This window comes from Hemitrygon akajei, unplaced genomic scaffold (genome assembly GCF_048418815.1).
Source record: "Hemitrygon akajei unplaced genomic scaffold, sHemAka1.3 Scf000060, whole genome shotgun sequence".
NCBI classification, from domain to species: Eukaryota; Metazoa; Chordata; class Chondrichthyes; order Myliobatiformes; family Dasyatidae; genus Hemitrygon; species Hemitrygon akajei.
Genome location: NW_027331946.1, coordinates 5016735 through 5040232, shown reverse-complemented (window position 1 = coordinate 5040232; position 23498 = coordinate 5016735). Strand labels below are relative to the sequence as shown.

At 43.8% G+C, this 23498-nt stretch overlaps 2 protein-coding genes across 2 annotated transcripts in view; one reads left to right on the top strand and one right to left on the bottom strand.

Moving 5' to 3' along the window:
• Positions 1-23498, top strand: part of LOC140721733 (NACHT, LRR and PYD domains-containing protein 3-like) — a 943069-nt gene that overhangs the window by 451958 nt on the left and 467613 nt on the right. The gene's annotated exons all lie outside the window — the stretch shown is intronic.
• LOC140721732 (uncharacterized) overlaps positions 462-23498 on the bottom strand; it is a 77998-nt gene continuing 54961 nt past the window's right edge. The window contains 1 exon segment of the mRNA XM_073036527.1: positions 462-2979. Within this exon segment, the coding sequence (XP_072892628.1) occupies positions 1342-2979 (1638 nt within the window). The 3' untranslated portion in view covers positions 462-1341.

The window sequence follows — 23498 nt, the reverse complement described above, 5'->3', positions numbered from 1 at the left end:
TCTGAAAAAGGGGTTGGACGCCTAGATTATATAATAAAACCCATATATTTTTTAACTTTACCTGCTCTCCCAGTTTTATGCTTACCCTGGTCCTTCACACCCCCTTACTCCTTAAAGTTCAGCCCAGTTGCAACAGTCAGCAATTCATTCTTTTTGGCTTTTCCTAATGCCTCAGGGGTTGGCGCTTCCAGAAATTTATCAGTATCCATTGCTGCTGATTTCCACACACAAATAAATCAAAAGGGATTTCCCCAGTCAAATCGATAATTAATCGATCAATAGCCCCCAAATTTGTTATGAACCATAATGCTTTAGAAACAAGCCAGCAGCAATAGACTACACCTGGAGTCTGGTTTTGATGTTAAAACCACTATCTTTAATATAATCTACTTATAAAATTTCAAGTTAAACAAGATAAACGGAAGTTAACAGTGTTATGTATATATATATATATATGTGTGTGTAAATATAACTCCCAAACTATTGAGCTCAGGGGAAACAAGGCTTGGAGTCTTGAGATGGTAAAGTGTGAAAGTTCAGTTCATCCACAGAATAGATGATGAGAGATATTTGTAATCCAGGATAAATGTCAAGTGAAGGCAATTATGTCGAATTCCACAGGTTCTATGGTGGTAAAATGAGAGAACAGTCACTGTAGATTTTATCTGTCATCATTCCAAATCCACATATGAATTATCACCGAAAGTGACTTGTCACAAGGGGTATCGTCTTCAAATGAATGACCACGCCACACCCAGGCAAGGGTTAACACATCAGTGGTCTTCACAGGATACCCCAAAACAGATTCACTCCAATGGATCAGACAAGGTCACAACCACACATTTGAAGTATGGTGAATTGATAATTAACCTACCATTGTGGGCATAGGAAAGTTCTAAACAGTGACATGTGGTGAACTACATATACCTGTCTGGACACCCCCCCCCCCCCTTGCTGACTGCTCCTGTGGCTCCTCTGACAGACCCCTGTATAAAGGCGATTGGAGGCACAGCTCATCCCTCAGTCTCCGGGATGTGTGTGTTGATCTCTTGCTGCTCTGCTGCTGATAAGTGCTCTATCTTTCAGCTAATAAAAGCCCATATCTCGCCTCACGTCTCCAAGAGTTATTGATGGTGCATCAGACCCTTGGCCACCAGTTCCCCGGTTTCGATCCTTCCGTTTCTCCTCCTTCGTCTCCGTCTGACTCTGAGTGTCTGTGTCCTTCGTTAAAACTAAACAAGCTGCGAGCGATGTAAATAAGCTGCAAGTCAGACTGATTCACCTTCTTAATCTCTGTCTCTCTCTTAAAATGACAGTCCACAGCAAATGAAACCTAGGGATTCATAACAATGGCCACTCCCCATTGTGAACCTGCTGATGTCTCTGCAGGGTGGAAGATCGAGTGAATCTCTTCCCACATTCTGAGCAGGGGAATGGCCTCTCCCCAGTGTGAACTCGCTGATGATTCTGTAGGGTGGATGAATGAGTGAATCTCTTCCCACATTCTGAACAAGTGAACGGCTTCTTCCCAGTGTGAACTCGTTGATGACTCTGTAGGTCGGATGACCGAGTGAATCTCTTCCCACAGTCTGAGCAGGTGAATGGCTTCTCCCCAGTGTGCACTCGCTGGTGTCTCTGTAGGGTGGATAAATGTGTGAATCTCTTCCCACAGACTGAGCAGGGGAACGGTCTCTCATCAGTATGAACTCGCTGATGACTCAGTAGTTGGGATGACTGTGTAAATCCCTTCCCACATTCTGAACAGGTGAATGGCTTCTCCCCAGTGTGAACTCGCTGATGACTCTGTAGGTTGGATGGATCAGTGAATCCCTTCCCACAGACTGAGCAGGTGAATGGCTTCTCCCCAGTGTGTACTCGCTGATGACTCAGTAGTTGGGATAACTGAGTAAATCCCTTCCCACATTCTGAGCAGGTGAACGGCTTTTCCCCAGTGTGAACTCGCAGATGACTCTGTACTTGGGATGACTGAGTGAATCTCTTCCCACAGACTGAGCAGGTGAACGGCTTCTCCCCAGTGTGAACTCGCTGGTGATTCTGTAGGGTGGATGAATGAGAGAATCTCTTCCCACAGACTGAGCAGGTGAATGGCCTCTCTCCAGTGTGAACTTGCTGATGACTCTGTAGGTTGGATGACCGAGTGAATCCTTTCCCACACACTGAGCAGGTGAAAGGCTTCTGCCCAGTGTGAACTCGCTGGTGACTATGCAGGGTGGATGAGTCAGTAAATCCTTTCCCACATTCTGAGCAGGTGAACGGCTTCTCCCCAGTGTGAACTCGCTGATGTACCAGTAGGGTGGATGACTCAGTGAATCCTTTCCCACATTCTGAGCAGGTAAATGGTTTCTCCCCAGTGTGAACTCGCTGATGTCTCCGTAGGTTGGATAAATGAGTGAATCCTTTCCCACATTCTGAGCAGGTGAATGGCTTCTCTCCAGTGTGAACTCGCTGATGACTCTGTAGGGTGGATGAATCAGTGAATCCTTTCCCACATTCTGAGCAGGTGAACGGCTTCTCCCCAGTGTGAACACGCTGGTGACTCTGTAGGTTGGATAACTCAGTGAACCCTTTCCCACATTCTGAGCAGGTGAACGGCTTCTCCCCAGTGTGAACTCGCTGATGTCTCTTTAGGTTGGATGGATCAGTGAATTTTTTTCCACATTCTGAGCAGGTGAAAGGCCTCTCCCCAGTGTGAACTCGCTGGTGACTCTGTAGGTGGGATAACCGAGTAAATCCCTTCCCACAGACAGAGCAGGTGAACGGCTTCTCCCCAGTGTGAACTCGCCGATGTACCAGTAGGGTGGATGACTCAGTGAATCTCTTCCCACAGACTGAGCAAGTGTATGGCTTCTCCCCAGTGTGAAGTCGCTGGTGTTTCCATAGGGTGGAAGAATGAGTGAATCTCTTCTCACAGACTGAGCAGGTGAACGGCCGCTCCCCGGTGTGAGCTTGCTGGTGAGCCATTAGGTCAAATGACTGAGTGAATCCTTTCCCAGAAATTCAGCAGATGACCGGCCTCTGCCCAGTGTGGTGTGAACTGACTGGTGCGTCCACAGGTGGGAAGACCAACTGAATCCTTTCTCACACACAGAACAGATGAATGGCCTTGCCCAGTGTGAACTTGCTGATGTACCTTCAATTGAGATTACCGAGTGAATCCACTCCCAGTGTCTGAGCAAGTGAACGGCCTTTCTCCTGTGTAAAATGACGGGCGTGCCAGTTGGTCAAATGACCGAGTAAATCCCTCCCCACAGTCTGAGCAGGAAGGATGGTCGATTGAATCCCTCGCTCCACTTCTTAAATATCTAGACAGAGACAACAAAACTGCTGTGCCGTGTTTGAGCTTCCTGGAGACAAATTCCATCTCATTTTTAACCTGTAAAAAGATTTACAAAATCCATCAATCGGTTTAGGACAACATTTCAGATGAGATTACTTGAGTTGCCAAGCTTTGATCTGGTATCACACTGTTACAGCGAGGTTAATCCCAAGTTGGACAGATAAATACTGGCAGACCACAGTATGTGCGCTTGCAACACTGTGTGTCAGACAGAGTGGTCAGCAGCACTGGGGCTCCACAGGGGACTGTCCTGTCTCCCTTTGTCTTCATCATCTACACCTCGGACTTCAACTACACCACAGAGTCTTGCCATCTTCAGAAGTTTTCTGATGACTCTACCAGAGTTGGATGCATCAGCAAGGGAGATGAGGCTGAGTACAGGGCTACGGTGGGAAACTTGTCATATGGTGTGAGCAGAATCATCTGTAGCTTAATGGGAAAAAGACTGAGGAGCTGGTGGTGGACCTGAGGAGGGCTAAGGCACCGGTGACTCCTGTTTCCATCCAAAGGGTCAGAGTGAACATGTTGGATGATTACAAGTACCTGGGGATACGAATTGACAATAAACTGGACTGGTCAAAGAACACAGAGGCTGTCTACAAGAAGGGTCAAAGCCGTCTCTATTTCCTGAGGAGACTGAGGTCCTTTAACATCTGCCAGATGATGCTGAGGATGTTCTATAAGTCTATGGTGGCCAGTGCTATCATGTTTGCTGTTGTGTGCTGGGGCAGCAGACTGAGGGTAGCAGACAGCAACAGAATCAACAAACTCATTCGTAAAGCCAGTGATGTTGTGGGGGTGGAACTGGACTCTCTGACGGTGGTGTCTGAAATGATGATGCTGTCCAAGTTGCATGCCATCTTGGACAATGTCTCCCATCCATTCTATAATGTACTGGTTAGGCACAGGAGTACATTCAGCCAGAGACTCATTCCACTGAGATGCAACACTGAGTGTCATAGGAAGTCATTCCAGCCTGTGGCCGTCAAACTTTACAACTCCTCCTTCAGAGTGTCAGACACTCTGAGTCAATAGGCTGGTCCTGGACTTATTTCCACTTCGCATAACTTATTAACATTTAATTATTTTTGGTTTTATTTTGCTATATTTCTACTCTATTCTTGGTTGGTGCAACTGTAACAAAATCCAAATTCCCTCGGGATCAATAAAGTATGTCTATCCATCTGAAATCATCTCCTGACTGGGCAGAGTGCTGGTATCTGGAATGACCATCAATTCTCTGATGTTCTTCCTGTCTCTATAAGAATGGGGCACTTTTGCCATCTCCAATTTGTACCCTGGCTCAGTTTGACTCTCTCCATTAGTATTATTCCCTGTTCCTGCTGAGCTGCATGGTTGTCTGGCCCCACAGTAATAGAAACAGTCTCATGCAAATAATCTTTCTTGACGTGCATCTGGGATTTTCTTGTATGTATTATTAACTTAAAGTGCCACATTTTTAATGCCATATACAAAATTTCTGCTGAGATGACGTAGAGTAAATTTTTGTATTATTTCAGGTTCTTGTCACAGTCATAGAAAATTACAACACAGAAACAGGCCCTTTGGGCCAACTGGTTTGTGCTAAACTATATAAACTGCCCACTCCCATACCCCTACCATCCAGGTACCTACACAAACCTCTTAAATGTTGAACTTGAGCTCGCATGCACCACTTGTGCTAGCTGCTCATTCCACACCCGGATGACCGTCTGTGTGAAGAAGTTCCCCTCATGCTCCCCTTAACGGTTCACCTTTCACCCTTAACCCATGGTCTCTTGTTGTCGTCCCACCCAATCTCAGTGGAGAAAGCCAGCTTGCATTTACGTTATCTATGCCCCTCTATCGTAATCAAATCTCCCCTCAATCTTCTACATTCCAGGGAATAAAGTCCTGATCTGTTCAATCTTTCCTTATAATCCAAGTCCTCCAGACCTGGCAACATCCTTGTGAATTTTCTCTGAACTCTCTGAAACTCTTTTACATCTTTCCTGTAGGTAGGTGACCAAAACTGCACACAATATTCCAAATTAGGCCTCACCAATGTCTTCTATAAGTCAACATAACATCCATCTATCGTCAGTATTTGGTTCATCAGAGCCAATGGGCTGAAATCTTTTTTTCTGCCTCTATCTAACCATGATACCACTTTCAGTGAATTAAGGACTTGTATTCCCAGGTCCCTTTCTTCTATAACACTCCTCTGTGCCTGACCAGTCACCGTGAAAGACCTCCCTTGGTAGGTCAGACCGAAGTTCAACAACTCAGACTTGTCTGCATTAAATTCCATTTTCCATTTCTCAAACCATTTTCCCAGCGGGTCCAGACCACACTGCAAGCCATGATAGTCCTCCTTGCTGACCACTACACCACCAATCTTCGTTTCATCTACAGATCTGCTAATCCAGTTAAACACACTATCATATAGAATACTGATATAGATGACAAACAACAACAGATCCAGCACTGATCCCTGTGGCACACCACTAGACACAGGCCTCCAGTCAGAGAGGCAACCATCTGCTACCACACTCTGACTTCTCCCAAAGATGGAGTCTCGTTCAATTTACTATCTCATCTTGAATGCTGAGTGACTGAACCTTCTTGACCAGCTTCCCTTATGAGACTTTGTCAAGTGTCTTGCTAACACTTTCCTGATAACTTCCTCGAAAGACTCTATAAGATTGGTTGGACATGACCTACCATGCACAAAGCTATGCTGTCTATCCTTAATCAGTCCACATCGATCCAAATACTTATATGTCCGGTTCCTGCACATAACGTCACTACTGATGTCAAGCTCACCAATGTACAATTTCCTAGTTTATTTTTAGAGCCTTTCTCAAACAGTGGAACAACATTGGCTGTCCTCCAATCCTCCAGTACCTCACCTGTCGCGGAGGATGATTTAAATATCTGTGCTTGTGCCCGGACAGTTTCTGCACTTGTCCTCCGCAGGATCCCAGGGAACAACCTGTCAGGCCTTGGAGATTTATCCACGCTAATTTGCCATAAGACAGCCAACAGCTCCACCTCTGTAACCTGCACAAGGTCCATGAAGTTGATGCTGCTTTGCCTCACTTCTATAGACTCTGTGTCCATCTCCTCTGTAAATACGGATGCAAAAATAATCTGCCCATCTACTTTGTCTCCTCATATGGATTACCATTCTGATCTTGCAGAGGATTAATTTTATCCCTTGCAATCTTTTTGCTCTTAACATATTTGCAGAATCCCTGAGGATTCTCCTTCACCTTCCCTGCCCAGGCAAGCTCATGCCTTCTTTGATTTCTTTCATATGTGTTCGCTTGAATTTCCTGTATTTCATAAGTACCCCATTTGTTCCTATCTGCCTGTACCTGGTAAACACCTCCTTTTTATTGATCTGGGAGAGGAAAGCCAAAGGGGTGATAGATCTGCATGCTGGGAGGTGGGGGTAAGGGGGGTTAAACTAAAGTTGCAGGGGGAATGGGAGCCTGAATAACAGAACAGAGAGTGGAGAGGTTGTGGAGACAGATGTTGTTCAGTCCTCAGACAAAGTCAGGAATGAAAACGTTGAGCATGGTGCAGTGAATATGCTGCGCCCTGTATATTTCAATACAAGGAGCAGCGTAGGAAAGGTAGATGTGTTCAGGGCATGGATCAACATCTGGAATTAAGATACTAGGATCTGGCAACTGTGGACTGGGACAGGCTGCTTTATGGCAAAGGTGTGCTTGGTAAATGGGAGTCCTTCAAAGCCAAATTTTTAAAGTACAAAGTGGGTATTTGCTTCTCAGAATAAAAAGTGAAGATAGAAACTGTAGGGAACCTTGGATTTCAAGAGATATTGAGACCCTGGTAAAGCACAAAATGGAATTGCATAACAGGGATAGGCAGGCAGTTTCTTATGGAGTATAAGAAATGCAAGAGAACACATAAGAAATAAATCCAGATGGCTAAAAGAAGGCATGAGGTTGTCCTGCAGAAATGATAATCCACAGGGATTCTCGAGATAGATCAAGAGCAAAAGGATTGCAAGGCACAAAGTTGGTCCTCTGGAAGACCGGAATGGCAATCCACGTGTGGAGCGAAAGCAGATGGGGGAGATCTTAAATATTTTTTTCATCTCTGTTTACTCAGGAGATGGACAAAGGCTCTATGGGAGTGTGGAAAAGTGTCAATAAAATCATGGACCCTGCACAGATTAAAGAAAAAAAGTTATTTCGCTGTTCAACGTAGAACATAGAAATCTACAGCATGTTCTGGAGTATTGTGTGCAGTTTTGGTCTCCATATTTGAGGAAGGACATTCTTGCTATTGAGGGAGTGCAGCGCAGGTTCACAAGGTTAATGCCTGGAATGGCGGGACTGTTATATGTTGAAAGATTGGAGCGACTGGGCTTGTATACACTGGAATTTAGAAGGATGAGAGGGGATCTGATTGAAACTTATAAGATTATTAAGGGATTGGACATGCTGGAGGCAGGAAGCATGTTCCCACTGATGGGTGAGTCCAGAACTTGAGGCCACAGTTTAAGAAGAAGGGGTAGGCCATTTAGAACAGAGATGCCGAAAAACTTTTTCACCCAGAGAGTGGTGGATATGTGGAATGCTCTGCCCCAGAAGGCAGTGGAGATCAAGTCTCGGGATGCATTCAAGAGAGAGTTAGATAGAGCTTTTATAGTGGATTCAAGGGATATGGGGAGAGGGTAGGAACGGGGTACTGATTGTGTATGATCAGCCATGATCACAGTGAATGGCGGTGCTGGCTAGAAGGGCCGAATGGCCTACTCCAGCAGGTACTGTCTATTGGCTATTGTTCCAGGCCATTCAGCCCACAATGTTGTGCCAACCATGTAACTTACTCTAGAAGCTGCGTAGAATTTCCGTAGTGCATAGACCTCTATTTTTCTAAGCTCCATATTCCTATCTAAGAGGCTGTTAAAAGACCCTATTGTATCTGCATTGACCACCGCTGCTGGCAGTGCATTACACACACCCACCACTCTCTGTGCAAAAAAAAATTAGCAATGACATCACCTTCGGTATCTATTTTCAAGCACCTTAAACCTATGCCCCCTCAAGTTAGCCATTTCAACCCTGAGAAAAAACTTCTGACTATTCACACAATCAATGCCCCTCATCAACTTATACACCTAAAAAATGCACTAAACAGAGACAAGGAAATTATACATTGCATTGAGGAATTGTTAGAAGTATAGAAGTTATTTTTTTTTACACAGAGATTGGTCAGTGCGTGGAACAGGCTGCCAGCAGCCCTGGTGGACGCGGAAGCGAAAGGGTCTTTTAAGAGACTCCTGGACGGATACCTGGAGCTTAGAAAAGTAGAGGGCTATGGGCAAGGTAAGGATATGTTTGGCACAGCTTTGTGGGCCAAAAGGCCTGTATTGTGCTGTAGGTTTTCTATGTTCCTGTGTAGAAAAAATATAAGGGCATAGAATGGGTAAATTCAAGCAGGCTTTTTCAACTGATGTTAAGTGTGATGACAACCAGAAGTGATGGGTTAAGTGGGGAGGTGAAATTTATGGGGAACATGTGGAAAACCTCTTCACTGAATTGGCCGTGAGAGTGTGGAATGAGGTGCCAGCACAAGTGGTGAACATGAGCTCAATTTCACCACTTAAGAGAAGTTTGGATGGGAGCCTGGATGGTTGGGGTATGGAGGGCGATGGTTCCAGTGCAGGTAGTTGCATTAGACAGCTTAAATGTTTTTTTGGCATTGACAAAATGGGCCAAATAGCCTGTTTCTGTACTGAACGTCTCCCCATTTCTATGACAGAGAAGCTGGCCAAACTTGTTTGGAAGGGAAAAGGGAGGAGTGACAGTGGAGCAGCAATGGCTGGAGTTTCTGGGAGCAATTTGGGAGCTCAGTGATCAATACATTCCAAAGAAGTGGAAGCATTGAAGAGGCAGGAGGACACAACTGTGGCTGGATAAGAAGACAAAGCCAACAGAAACACCAAAGACAGGGCAAACAAAAGAGCAAAAACTATTAGGAAGCTTTTAGAAACCATCAGAAGCTGACTAAACAAAAAGTCAGATGAGCTCAGGGCATGGCATCATGATACTGTAGTCATTAATGAGTCTTGGTAGCACCCAGCAGTCTGAGACATTTAGAGGAACAATATCTGAGGCCTCAATATCTCCTGAAAACCACGGTTCCCTGCACCGGTTACCTTACAACTTGTATTCTGGCAGGCACATACAAACTCTACACCCTCACTTCTGAAGAACTCCCACTTACAAGTACTCCTTTTCTAGAAAAACAGCCTGTCCCAATCCACACTTGTTACATCTTTCTGATACCATCAGAATTGACCTTTCTCCAATTTAGAATCTCAACCCATCATCCAGCCCGCTTTTTTTCCCCATATTTACTTGGAATCTTATGTTGTTACGATCGCTAGATACGAAGTGTTTCCATACACTAATTTCAGTCACTAACAATGGATCATTTCCTAACAGCTTATTGCACACTTCTACGTCGGGAATTTTATGTCCTGATTAAGGGCACATTTGACAAACTCTACCCCATTTAGTCCTTATATATATAAAAAGTTAAAATCGCTTACTATATCAACCTTTGTTTCTTAGCATAGCCTGCAATCTCTGCAAAGTTTGTTCCTCTAAATCTCTCAGAGTGTTGGGTGCAACCAAGTCCCAATAATGGCTACAATTCCCTGTCCTGAGTTCATCGGGCTTTCCTACGATGCTTCTTGCATTGTGAAAGACACAGCTCAGCACAGTCATTGCACCCTGCTGAACCTTTTGTCTGCTGACTCTATCTGAGTTCTGAACAATGTCTGTCTGGTGTCCAGAAAGCAACCTCTTCCTCAATGTCACAAAAGCAAGGGAACTGGTTGTGGACTACAAAAGGAATGGAGACAGGCTAACCCCTATTGATATCAATGGATCTGGGGTTGAGAGGGTGAACAGCTTTAAGTTCCTCGGCATAAACATCACCGAAGATCTCATGTGGTCTATACATACTGGCTGTGTAGTATGTGGCCGTGCACCTCTGTCACCTCAGATGGTTGAAGAAGTTAGGGATGGGGCCCCAAATCCTAGGAACTTTCTACAGGGGCACAATTGAGAGCATCCTGACTGGCTGCATCACTGCCTGGTATGGGAACTGTACTTCCCTCAATCACAGGACTCTGTAGAGAGTGGTGCAGACAGCCCCATACATCTGTAGATGTGAACTTCCCACCATTCAGTACATTTGCAAAGACAGGTGCGTAAAATGTCCCAAAGGATCATTGTGGACCCAAGTGACCCCAACCACAAACTGTTCCAGCTTCTACCAACCGGGAAACGGTACCGCAGCATAAACACCAGGCCCAACAGGCTCTTGGACGGCTTCTTCCACCAGGCCAACAGACTGATTAATTTATGTTGATACATTGTGTTTCTGTTATAACCACTGCCCTATGTACAAACCATTTATCATAAATTACACATTGCACATTTAGATGGAGAAGTAATATAAAGATTTCCACTCCTCATGTATATGAATGATATAAGTCAATTCATTTCACCCACTTCACCATCTGTTTTGACATTCTGACTCCAATTCCCCCCTGCAAATTTAGTTTCACCACACACCCTCCCCACCATGCACTAGCAACAGCTAGCCTTACCACTAGAATATTAGATCTCTGCTAGTTTTAATTTCCGAACATTTGACTTTGCTCTGCCAGGTAAACTCCCCCAACAGTTTATAAAGTGGTCTACCAGTTGTTGTATGAGATGGCCCCAAGAGTACTCTGTGATGGCTATTTAATCTCATTCCCCTTCCTTACTCTCACCCAGTTTAATGTGTCCTGCACCTTGGGTGTAACTCACCTCTCTTGATGTTATAACTATTACCCCCTCCAACTCCTAGATGATCCAGAATTCATCCATTTCCAGCTTCAGCTCCTTAAAGTGCAGGGTTACAAGCTGCAGCTGGATGCACATCTTGCATGTGAGGGTATCAGGGGCACTGGAGGTCACCCCACCTTCCCACCAGTGTCCCATCTAATTTGTAATGACCGGTGTGCCGAAACGCCTTGTGCTGTGCAATTATTACCCACTGACAACAAGACGTCCACACTGAATTTTAAATAGGGAGGTATTTCTTTTAACAGCTAGCAAATCACTGTCGATAAGAACTTTGATCTCCTCTGGGTTTGATCGAGTTCATCTGCACTCTCACACAAACTATGTAACAGGCCTGTTGTGGGTTATGAAGGATTTTCTCACTAGAACTTTTGCATATGTGATTTGCTTGCTAAATGATACTTTCAAATGTCCGATTTCCAAATATCACTCCCCACTTGCAAATTCTCCAGCAAATTTTGCATCACCACAATACTGTAACACCAGTTTCTGTATTGTACATAACTATTTCCCCTGAACCCTCCCCCAAGTGACAGATGGTGGTGAACTCAGTGATGGCAGGGCCAATGAATATGAAGGGAAGGGCAGTAGTCTGTCTCACTGGAGTCTGGCACATTTGTGATGTGAAAGCTACTTGTTGCCCAGGGCAAAGGTGTTTGATATCATTACGTACCCAGAGAGAATGGGACAAAACATGTTCTCACCGGTAGAAAAGTGCAGAACGAGAGGAGGTAGCTCAAGCAACACACACAAAATGCTGGAGGAGCTCAGCAGGCCAGGCAGCATCTATTGAAAAGAGTACTCATACTGAGTTCCTCCGGCATTTTGTGTGTGTTGCTTGGATTTCAAACATCTGCAGATTTTCTCTTGTTTACGATTGGAGAAAGAACAAAGGTGATTTTCTCAAATGGAGATGTAAAAGATGTTTGTTCCCTTTCTCCGAGTTCCTAATCCTTGCATTTAGATAGCTGGAGCTCAGCTCTGTCTGAGAGATCCATCGGTTCCCATTCCCTCATTAGCCGGAAGCTCCCCGGGGCCGGTGTACGGATCGTGGGGCTGAGAGATAGGGAAGAGAGCAGGACTGTCCCGGGACTGCGGACTATGATGTCCAGAGTTCACAGCAAATGTCCCTCAGTGGGTGTTTAAGACAGCAGCCCGGAAAATCATCCCTACCTTTACCGATCCTCCGGAGCTCCTTTGTGTACGGCGCGCATGCGTGCTATTCGGTGACGTCATCGACCTTGATGCCTGCGCGTTTGATCGTTGCTTCAGAAGCAGCGAAATTTTAAACCCAGGGCTTTATGAGCAATCGCGGTGCCTTTAAACATTCCTGCTAGCACCGGTTTCATGTCCACACCTCGGGGTTTTTTTCTGTGTAGAGAACTCAGCAGCTGTTTTAACGTAGAAAGCGGCTCCCAGAAACAACATACTCAATATCAACAGGCATTCTATTTATCTAATGCTTCTCGTACAACCCTCTGGCAGAGGCAGATATAAAACACAAGAGATTCTGCAGTTGCTAGGAATACAAACACACACACACACACACACACACACACACACACACACACACACACACACAGACACACAGACACACACACACACACACACACACACACACACACACACACAGACACACACACACAGACACACACACACACACAGACACACAGACACACACACACACACACACACACACACACACAGACACACAGACACACAGACACACACAAACACAAAATGCTGGAGGAACTGTGCAGTTCAGGTAGCAACTAAGCAGCGGAGTACACAGTCTAGGCATGCTGAAGAGGCTCGGCCTAAACGTTGTCTATTTATCCCTCAACACATTTGCTGCCTGATCTGTTGATTTCCTCCAGTATTTTGCAGAAATTAAACACCCTTTTTTTTACAATCAAGCAGTTTCCAAATGTGTCTGATCTTTCATTCGTAGCCACATCCTGCAGGTTCGATTCCTCTTCTTCCTCCTCCTTGAAAACACCAGGCCCCATCTCTTTCTGGAGCCCCAAATCCCTGACTGGCAACTTGGTTTCTGACTCTGCTCCATCGAAGATTCACTCGCTAGTCTGCTGTCAGACTTCAGAGGTGCATTGTAACAACCCAGCAGTTCGAAGCGAAGACCTTTGAAATTAGTGAGAGTGACCTAAAACGTTGAAAAGAGCGGAGAAGAAGGAGTTTAACCATCTTCGTCCGGAGCCCTGAAGAACGTCACAACCACAGTGAGCTCATCGTCTTATTCAGCCTGGAGAAAATCATGCAGGGAATTCATGCAGGTGTATAAGATGATGAGAGGCATTGGTCGTGTGGATAGTCAGAGGCATTTTCCCAGGGCTGAAACGGCTAACACGAGGGGGAATAGGTTTAAGCTGCTTGGAAGTAGGTACAGAGGAGATGTCAGAGCTAAGTTTTTTTACACAAAGAGTGGTGTGTGTGTGGAACGCACTGCCAGCGACGGTGGTAGAGGCGGATAAAATACGGTCTTTTAAGAGAATCTTAGATAGGTACATGGAGCTTAGGAAAATAGAGGGCGATGCGGTAGGGTAAATCTAGACAGTTTCTAGAGTAGGTTACATGGTCGGCACAACATTGTGGGCAAAAGGGTCTCTAATGTGTTGAAGATTTCTGTGATTCTATGGAATTCAAGGTAAATCTCCTATCCCACGGAGTGGTGACTATTTGCAACCTGTCATCTCAGGGAGAGTGAGAGGGGAACGGCAGGGATAGATTTTCATAAACTGATACGGAACAGAAACATGGGCAGAAACCAGATGGGCCGAGTGGCCTCTCTAGTGTACATAGTGAGTGTGATAGAGACTGTAAGTACCTGAGACACGGGATTTGATACATAACTGATTTACCTTTCACAGATACACAATATTAAACACCAGTCTAGTTTAAGGCTAACATCAGCGGAACAGACTCCTTCAATGCTCACTGACTAGAGTTCAGTCCTGGGTGCGATGAGCAGCCGCAAGAACTGCAGAATCTGACAGTAACAGTCCCTCATGAACCTGCAGCTGCGTTCAGTCACCGTGATGGTTAAACATTTAACACAGAGCTGATTTGAACTTCCTCCCTGATGTGAAGTTGCTGGTGTTGCAGCAGCTGGGATGATTGAGTAAAACTCTTTGCTCACTCCGGACAGAAATGTGGCCTCTATTTATTGTGAACTCACCGGAGCATCACAAGGTGGGTTAACTGAATGAGTCTCTTCGCACACACGGAGCAGATGAAAGGCCGCTTCCCAGTGCGAAGCTGTTGGTGTATATGCGATGGCCGACTGAATCCCTTCCAAAATGAGAGCCAGTGAATGACATCTCACTGCTATGACGTCATGGCGATGTATCCAATCAGATCACGGACATGGGCACGTGTTCGGGCTCTCCTTGGAGCGAGTGGGACGCTGTCTTCTCCAACATCTCCGCCTCCACATTCAAGGATCGGCGGCATTCAAGCGCTGGTGAACTGACAGATACAGCGGAACTAACGAGCAATCACAAAGCAACTAACGTGTTTGTGATTGCCATACTCAAATCTTTTGACTTTTCTAAACTGTTAAAAGTTTACAAACCACGTCAGTGGGTGAAGGACAACATTTCAGTTCAGATAATTTTATTCGTCATGGTGCCTTCTGAGAAAAACACTGTCACAACTCAAAACAATTTGGGGGGACGAGACTTCATCTTCTAACTGGTCACAGTTCCGGCATCAGGCACAATATCAAACTCTCTGCTTCCCTCTCTGTATCAAAATGGATCATTCCTCCCCTTCATCAGTCTGTGACTTGGCTCAGTTTGTCTGTCTCCTTCGCATTCTGAGCATGCGCCACACACCTACTGAGATCACATTTTATTTACACGGCTGTGACTAGAGACTTTCTGATTATTATGTCCCTCCTGGCATTTGATGGTGGTAAACTCAGAGTCAGCAATGGAATTGAACCTCAGGAGTAGGTGATTAGGCTTTTTCGTTGGAGATGATAAACTGCCGGTTGTGTGTGGCTGGATGAGTGGGCCGTTTTCAGACTGGAAGGAGGTAGCGTTTGGAGTACCCCAGAGATCAGTCCCTGACCACAGTTGTTCACAGTTTAATATCCAGGCGGAGGCAGCGAGATGTGAGATGTCCCAGTCTACTGGTGACGAAGAAAGAGTGGAGTTGGGGGAGGGGAGGCTATTCACATGCAATTTCGTAGCTTTGCAATCAGTACATAGTGCACTGTGGGGCTGCAGTGGCGGGTTCCAATCTGCTAATTAAATTTGTTGACTACACGACATTGATCGGCCGAATCCCAAATAATAACGAGGCAGCCTACAGAGAAGAAGTCATCACCCGACACAGTGGTGTCAAGAAAACAACCTCTCCCTCATTGTAGCGAAAACAAAGGAGCTGGTTGTGGATTACAGGAGGAATGGAGACAGGGACCAAATTCAACATTTCCAAGTCTGTTATTGACACAAAATGCACTTATTAATAGTGATCATGACACAATGTATTTTATATATTGTTAATGACATAAAGCATATTTATAGATTGTTACTGACCGATATTTTGTATAACTTGTGTTCCGTGTGTTATCTGAATGTATTTGCCTGTGATGCTGCCACAAGTCAGTGTTTCTCTGTACCTGTACCTTCCCGTACTTGTGCACTTGGCAATAAATTCAACAGGCCCTGAGAAATCTCAGTGAGATTTGATTAGTGATGATCATCTTGGCAGCTCGGTAGGTCGAATGTATGCGACAGTACACTGTTAAATGCAAAACCCTGAACAATGTTGATGATCAGAGGGATCTTAGACTCCAAGTTCATCGCTCCCTGAGAAAGACTGCACAGATTGATTGGGTGGTTAAGAAGGCAAATGGCATGCTTGTCTTTATTGGTTGAAGCATTGAGTTCAAAAGTCGGGAAGTTGTGTTGCGGCTGTTACGAGTCTGCGGTCGTACTGTGACTGTTTCTTTAAGAGCGCCGGCGTGAGGAGGCGGGACAATGACGTCAGTCACCGGCTGACAGCGCTGACTGTGGACTGAACCATAAGAGAGAGAGAGCGATCTGCAGACAGGCAGTTGGCCAGTCTAAAGAGACAGAGAGAGACTGGAAAAGCTGATAGCTCAGTTAGTCGCAGTTGAGGCTTGGAACTCTCCTATGCCCACAAGAGTGGGTTGATCATCAGTACACGGAACCACAATGAATGTGTGTGGCTGTCACTTCGTATAATCCATAGGAGTGGATTTTGGAATATCTTGTATTAACCCTTGCCTGGGTATGTTGTGTGGTAACCCCTGGAAGACGGTATTCCTGTGACAGGTCACTTTCGCTGATAACTCGTATGTGGATAGATTCAACGGATAAGAACTTCGTCGACGGTTATTTTGAAGTAACGGCCTTTTCTCTACATTTCACCCTGGATTACAAATATCTCTGTCCCGTCATTTATTCCGTGGATTACTAAACTTTCCTACTTTACCATCTCCAGACTCTAAACTTTGTTCCCTCAGGCTCGATAGTCTGGGAATTACATTTACACATATATACACTTAACACTGTTAACTTTATTTCGTTAAGTTACTATATTATAAGTAGATACTGATAAACAGAGTGTTTTTACCATCAAAACCAGACTCCAGTGTGAACTCTATTGCTGCTGGTTCGTTTCTAAAACGCTTCAGTTCGTAACAACAGTTTTATAAAACTAGTTAGACCACATCTGGAGTGTTTCATACAGTTCTGGTCGCCCCCATTCTGGGAAGGATGCCGGGGCTTTGGAGAGGGCGCAGAAGAGGTTTACCAGGATACTGCCTGGATTAGAGAGCACGAGTTATAACGAAAGGCTGGACAACAGTTCAGTTCATTTCAGAAATGACAGCAGTTCAGTTTCTTTCTGTGGCTCCAGAGCAGAAGCTCAGCCTGTCTAATATTTCCGCACAATTGAAATGGGGAATTTGTTTACTATCATCACGTACTGAACTTCCAATGAAAATCTTGCCTGACGTACCATCCACACAGATCGATACATTACAACAGTACATTGAGCTGATATACGACAGAACAATCACTGTAACAAAGCATTATGGCTGCAGAGAAAGTGCAGTGCAGATAGACATATGGTGCAGGTTCACGTCGAGTTACATTGTGAGACCGAGTCCATTCTATCATTCATTTGGCTTCTAACCACAGACGGGAAGCCGTCCTTGAGCTTGTCATTACGAATAACTGCAGGTCTTTTTTCTCACTTTCTCGTGGCACTAGACAGGGATGTCCATTAAGCCCTTTATTTTTTAATCTTGTATTGGAGACTTTTGCTATAACACTAAGTGAAGCTAAAAAATATTCATGGCATCTCTATGAATGGAACCATACATAAGATTTCTCTTTAAGCAGATTATCTTTTGGTTTTTATTTCAAATCTTGAGGAATCAATTCCTTCTCTTTTGGAAACGCTTAAAGATTTCGGTAAATTTTCAGGATATAAACTTAACTTGAATAACAGTGAATTGTTTCCATTAAATGTCCCTGTTAGTATATATAATGATATTCCTTTTAGAATAGTTAATATATTTACATATTTAGGTATTATTATTACTAAAAAATAAAGATCTTTATAAAGCGAATATAGTTCCTTTAATGGACTCCATGAAACAACAATTTTCTAGATGGAATCCACTTACTTTTTCTTTAATTGGTCGTATTCATGCTGTGAAAATGATTTTACCTAGATTTTTATATATTTTCCAAAATATACCTATCTTTTTAACTAAAACAAATTTCGATCAAATTGAGTCTCTTATTTCTTCCTTTATTTGGAACAATAAGAGACCAAGAATTAATAAGTATCATTTACAAAATTCTAAAAAAAGATGGTGGACTTGAACTTCCTAATTTAAGACTGTATTATTGGGCTGTGAATATTAGAGTTATATTTTTGGTTATATTGGCTTGATAAGAACCAAAAATCATTATGGGTTGATTTGGAATTAAAAGCTGTTAAACAATTTTATTTAACTTTAGTTTTAGGAGCTCCATTACCTTTACAGCTCTCTAAAATTCCAAGTTTAAATCTTTACCCGGTTAGTAAACTATCCCTACGGATTTGGGTTCAGTTTCGTAATTATTTTTAAAATTTTAAACAATTTACGTTGTATAGTTTTTATATCGAAACTTTCCATTTAAACCTTCAAGAACTGACCCCAATTTTCTCCTATGGAAAAATAAAGGGATCCATTCTTTTACAGATTTATTTTGTGATGGTCGATTGATGACCTTTGAAGAGTTAATTAACAAATTTCCTCTCGCTCGTACACATTTTTTGCAATATGTTCAGGTGAAACATTTTTTACCACAATGTTTACCTAAGTTTCCATATTTACAAGAATCTGATTTGTTGGATACCATTTTGAAATTGAATCCCTTAGTGAAAGGTTCTATTAGCAGAATTTATAATTTATTTTTGTTACAAAAAGATAACCTATCACTAAAGATTAAACAAGATTGGGAGAGAGAACTTAAAATGACCCTTGTTAATGAAGATTAGCTTCGAGTTTTGAAAAACGTAAATTCTTCTTCTGTATGTGCCAACCCTTGTTTAGTTCAATTTAAAACAGTTCACCGTTATTATTTTACAAAGGAGAGACTATCTAAAATATTTCCTACTACAGACAAATGCTGTGATAATGTGAAACTGAAGTAGCTACTTTGTCACATATGTTCTGGTCATATTCTTCATTAAAATCGTTTTGAAAATCTTTATTTTCTACAATTTCTAACGCTCTGAAAATTAATTTACAACCTAATAGATTGACTGTTCTATTTGGAATAGCTCCACATCATATTCAGGGAATTTCATCTTCAGATCAACATGTAATTGCATTTGTTACGCTACTGACAAGAAGGACTATTTTATTAAAATACAAAGATATTTCTTCCCCTACATTAATTGAATGGTTTTCTCAAGGAATGTTATGTCTTAGTTTGGAAAAAATAGAAGTAGAACTTTTGATACTCGATTCGATTTTGGGAGAAGATGGGGTTCTTTTGCCAAATATTATCATTTAATTTGAATTATGCTGTATGGTTTCCGTCCAATTTTATTTTTCTATAAATATGAAATGACGGTTGATGATTCTTTTTTAAAAAATTTAGATGATGGTCAAACGTATTGCTCCGGAGGGTTCATTCCTAATGGATTTTTACCCCTTTTTTGTGGTTACTGGGTTTTTTCCGAGGTAGATGGGGTACTTTTTCCCCTTATTTTTCTATATATATATTTTCCATTTTTATATTTTACGATCATTTTTTTAGCTTTATTAATTGAATACATATTAATCTATTGACGCTTTGTATCATTTTATAGATGTAGAAGATTATGTATCAATAAAAAAATTCTAAAAATGAAAAATGAAACTGTCAAAACAATCACTAGACATATGGTGCAAAGACATGTCGAGTTACATTGTGAGGTCGAGTCCATTTTATCATTCATTTGGGTTATAACCACAGACAGGAAGCCGTCCTTGAGCCGGGAGGTTCGCGCTTTAAGGCTTTTGTATCTCTTCCCCGATGGGGGAGCGGGTTTGCAGCAAGAATGTCCAGGTTGTGAGGGTCTTTGAGTACATGGCCTGCTTTTCCAAGGCAGGGGAAGTGTAGGAAGAGTCCATGGAGGGGAGGCTTGTTTCTCTGATGTTCTCTGCAGTTCCTTGCAGTCATGGGCAGAGCAGTAGCCATACGAAAGCGTGAAGTATCGACAAGAAGCTCAGAGACCTCGGCCTTCACCCTGCCTTGTGAAGCTGGATCCTGGACTTGCTGTCAGATCGCCGGCAGGTGGTAAGAGTGGGCTCCATCTCCTCTGTCTCTCTGACCCTCAGCACACATAACCCACAGGGTTGTCTCTTTGCCCTCTCCTTTACTCTCTGTATACCCATGACTTGTGTCGCCACCCACAGCTCCAATATGCTAATTAAATTTGCTGATGACACTACACTGACTGGCCTAATCTCAAATAATAAAGAGGCAGCGTATAGAAAAGAAGTCATCACCCCGACACAGTGGTGTCAAGAAAACAACCTCTCCCATATTGTGACAAAAACAAAGGAGTTGGTTGTGGATTACAGGAGGAATGGAGACAGAGAGCAAATTCAACATTTCCAAGACTGTTATTGACACAAAATGCACATTTTAATATCGATCATGACACAGTGTATTTTATATATTGTTAATGACATAAAACATATTTACAGATTGTTACTGACTGAGAATCGTATAATTTGTGTTCCGTGTGTTATCTGAATGTACTTGCCTGTGATGCTGCCACAAGTCAGTGTTTCTCTGTACCTGTACCTTCCTGTACTTGTGCACTTGGCAATAAATTCAACAGGACCTGAGAAATCTCAGTGAGATTTGATTAGTGATGATCATCTTGGCAGCTCGGTAGGTCGAATGTATGAGACAGTACACTGTTAAATGCAAAACCCTGAACAGTGTTGATGATCAGAGGGATCTTAGACTCCCTGAAAGAGACTGCACAGATTGATCGGGTGGTTAAGAAGGCAAATGGCATGGTTGTCTTTATTAGTTGAAGCATTGAGTTCAAAAAGTCGGGAAGTTGTGTTGCAGCTGTTACGAGCCTGCGGTCGTACTGTGACTGTTTCTTTAAGAGCGCCGGCATGAGGAGGCGGGACTATGACGTCAGTCACAGGCTGACAGCGCTGACTGTGGACTGAACCAGAAGAGAGAGAGAGAGCGATCTGCAGACAGGCGGTCGGTCAGTCTAAAGAGAGAGAGAGAGAGAGAGAGATTGGAAAAGCTGATAGCTTCAGTTAGTCGCAGCTGAGGCTTGGAACTCTCCTATGCGCACAAGAGTGGGTTGATCATCGGGACACGGAATCACAACGAACGTGTGTGGCTGTCACCTCGTATAATCCATAGGAGTGGATTGTGGAATATCTTGTGTTAACCCTTGCCTGGGTATGTTGTGTGGTAACCCCTGGAAGACGGTATTCCTGTGACAGGTCACTTTCGCTGATAACTCGTCTGTGACGGATTCAACGGATAAGAACTTCGTCGACGGTTATTTTGAAGTAACGGCCGTTTCTCTACGTTTCACCCTGGATTACAAATATCTCTCCACCATTATTTATTCCGTGGATTACTGAACTTTCCTACTTTACCAACTCAAGACTCTGAGCTTTGTTCCCTCACGCTCGATAGTCTGGGAGTTTTATTTACACATATATACACATAACACTGTTAACTTTCCTTTATTTCATTATGTCACTACATCATAAGTAGATACTAGTAAAGAGAATGGTTTTAACATCAAAACCAGACTCCAGTGTGAACTCTATTGCTGCTGGTTCGATTCTAAAACGTTACATTTCGTAACACAGTTTTATAAATTAGTTAGCCCACATCTGGAGTGTTTCATACAGTTCTGGTCGCCCCCATTCTCGGAAGGATGTCGGGGCTTTGCAGAGAGCACAGAAGAGGTTTTCCAGGATACTGCCTGGATTAGAGGGCATGAGCTATAACGAGAGGCTGGACAAACTTGCGTTGTTTTTCCAAGAGCGGCGCAGGCTGGGGTGAGACTGGATGGCCGTTTATAAGATTACGAGAGGAATAGATAGAGGGGATATATTTTTCCTGGGGGTTGAAATGTCTAATACATTTAAGGTGAGAGGAGATGTGAGCGGCAAGTTTGCTTCTTTCCACAAACTAATGAGTAGCTGGAGTCTCTGCCTGTGGGGGGGAGGGGGGGGTCAATCAATCCTGACACGTGATCCCGTTTGCCCCTCCCATTTAACCGCGGATGGGCAGCATCTGCGTGTCTGTTTCCGAGGCCCCGCCTCCCGATGATGTAACAATCTCTTCGCGCATGTTCACAGTCTCCGGGTGGACGGTGTTTTCCTCTCCGCTCCGAGCTGAAGTGGGTCGGCTGTGTGTTCGTGAAAGATTTTCGTCTCTTATGTCGGGATCACTGTCTGCGGGCCGAAGGTATCACTTTCCCATCGGTGAGTATTGAGACTGATCCCGAGCGGGGAGATCCGACGTTGGCCGTGAGCCCCGAACTGAGGACCAGGAATTCATTTGTTTCCAAACTATCTGGGCTCGTCAGAAATGTGTCGACTTCACTTAATCTGCATTGAACGATCCAAACCAGGAGCCCAGGCTGTCTGTTTCCACAGAATTGAAATTGAAGTCCCGCCGTCAGGTCACGTGTGGCTGTGTGCCGCAGATTCGTCCCGCCCTCCGCTTTGTGACGCCAGATCACGTGGTGTGATTTTGGCCGCTGAGTCTCATTAACTTCCCCGAACTCTCCCCGTTTCCTGAGGCTCCTCGCATTTGTCCTGGAGCTTTATGGCTGTTGTGTCTTCTCCCGGAGTGGGGTGGGTGAGAAAGGAGAACGTCCCAGGTTGTGGGGATCTTTGATTTCACTGCCTGCTTTACCGAGGGACTGGGAAGTCTAGGGGGAGAATGGTTCGAGCCTCAGCTCCCCGCAGTAGAGCTAAGCCACACATTACTCCTGCACGTTTATAGTCCAGCGACGGCGGTCGGTCCAGTATAGACAAGACAAGATCTGTATCCTAGGATCTGTAATACAAATTTCCTGAAATGGTCCTATTTTAACTTGGAAATGGAGTGATAGTATAACAGTAAAGGAAGCACAACTTATCCCTGTAAAGTATCCTGGAACCGATTTGTCTGTTATTCCTGGAAATGTGTCCGGTGCAGTTGTTGCTAATGAGGTTCACATGAATAATCTCAGGAATGATCGGATTTATATATGAGGAGCATTTGATGGCTCTGGACCTGTGCTCAATGGAGTTCAGAGGGACGGTGGGGGTGGTGGGGGGATGTATGGTTAAGTAAATCTACCAAATGTTGAAAAGCCTGGATACAGTGGACATGGAGAGAATGTTTCCATTAGACAGAGAGTCTGTGATCTGACAGCACGGTCTCAGAATAAACTTGCTTCCCTTTAAAACTGAGATGAGAAAAAAATTTTGACCAAAAGATGTCTGATATGTGGAATTTGTTGCCACAGAATTTGTTTGAGGCTGCCATTTGGGTCTATTTGTGAAGATTAATATACTGATGATTGCTGAGTAGCTTCAGGGTTACAGGGGAAGGCAGGAATATGGTGTTGGATTAAAAATCAGCCATGATTGAATGGTTGAGTGGTGGAGCAGACCAGATAGATTGAATCACCTAATTCTGTTCCTGTGTCTTGTGTCTTACCATGACTGAATG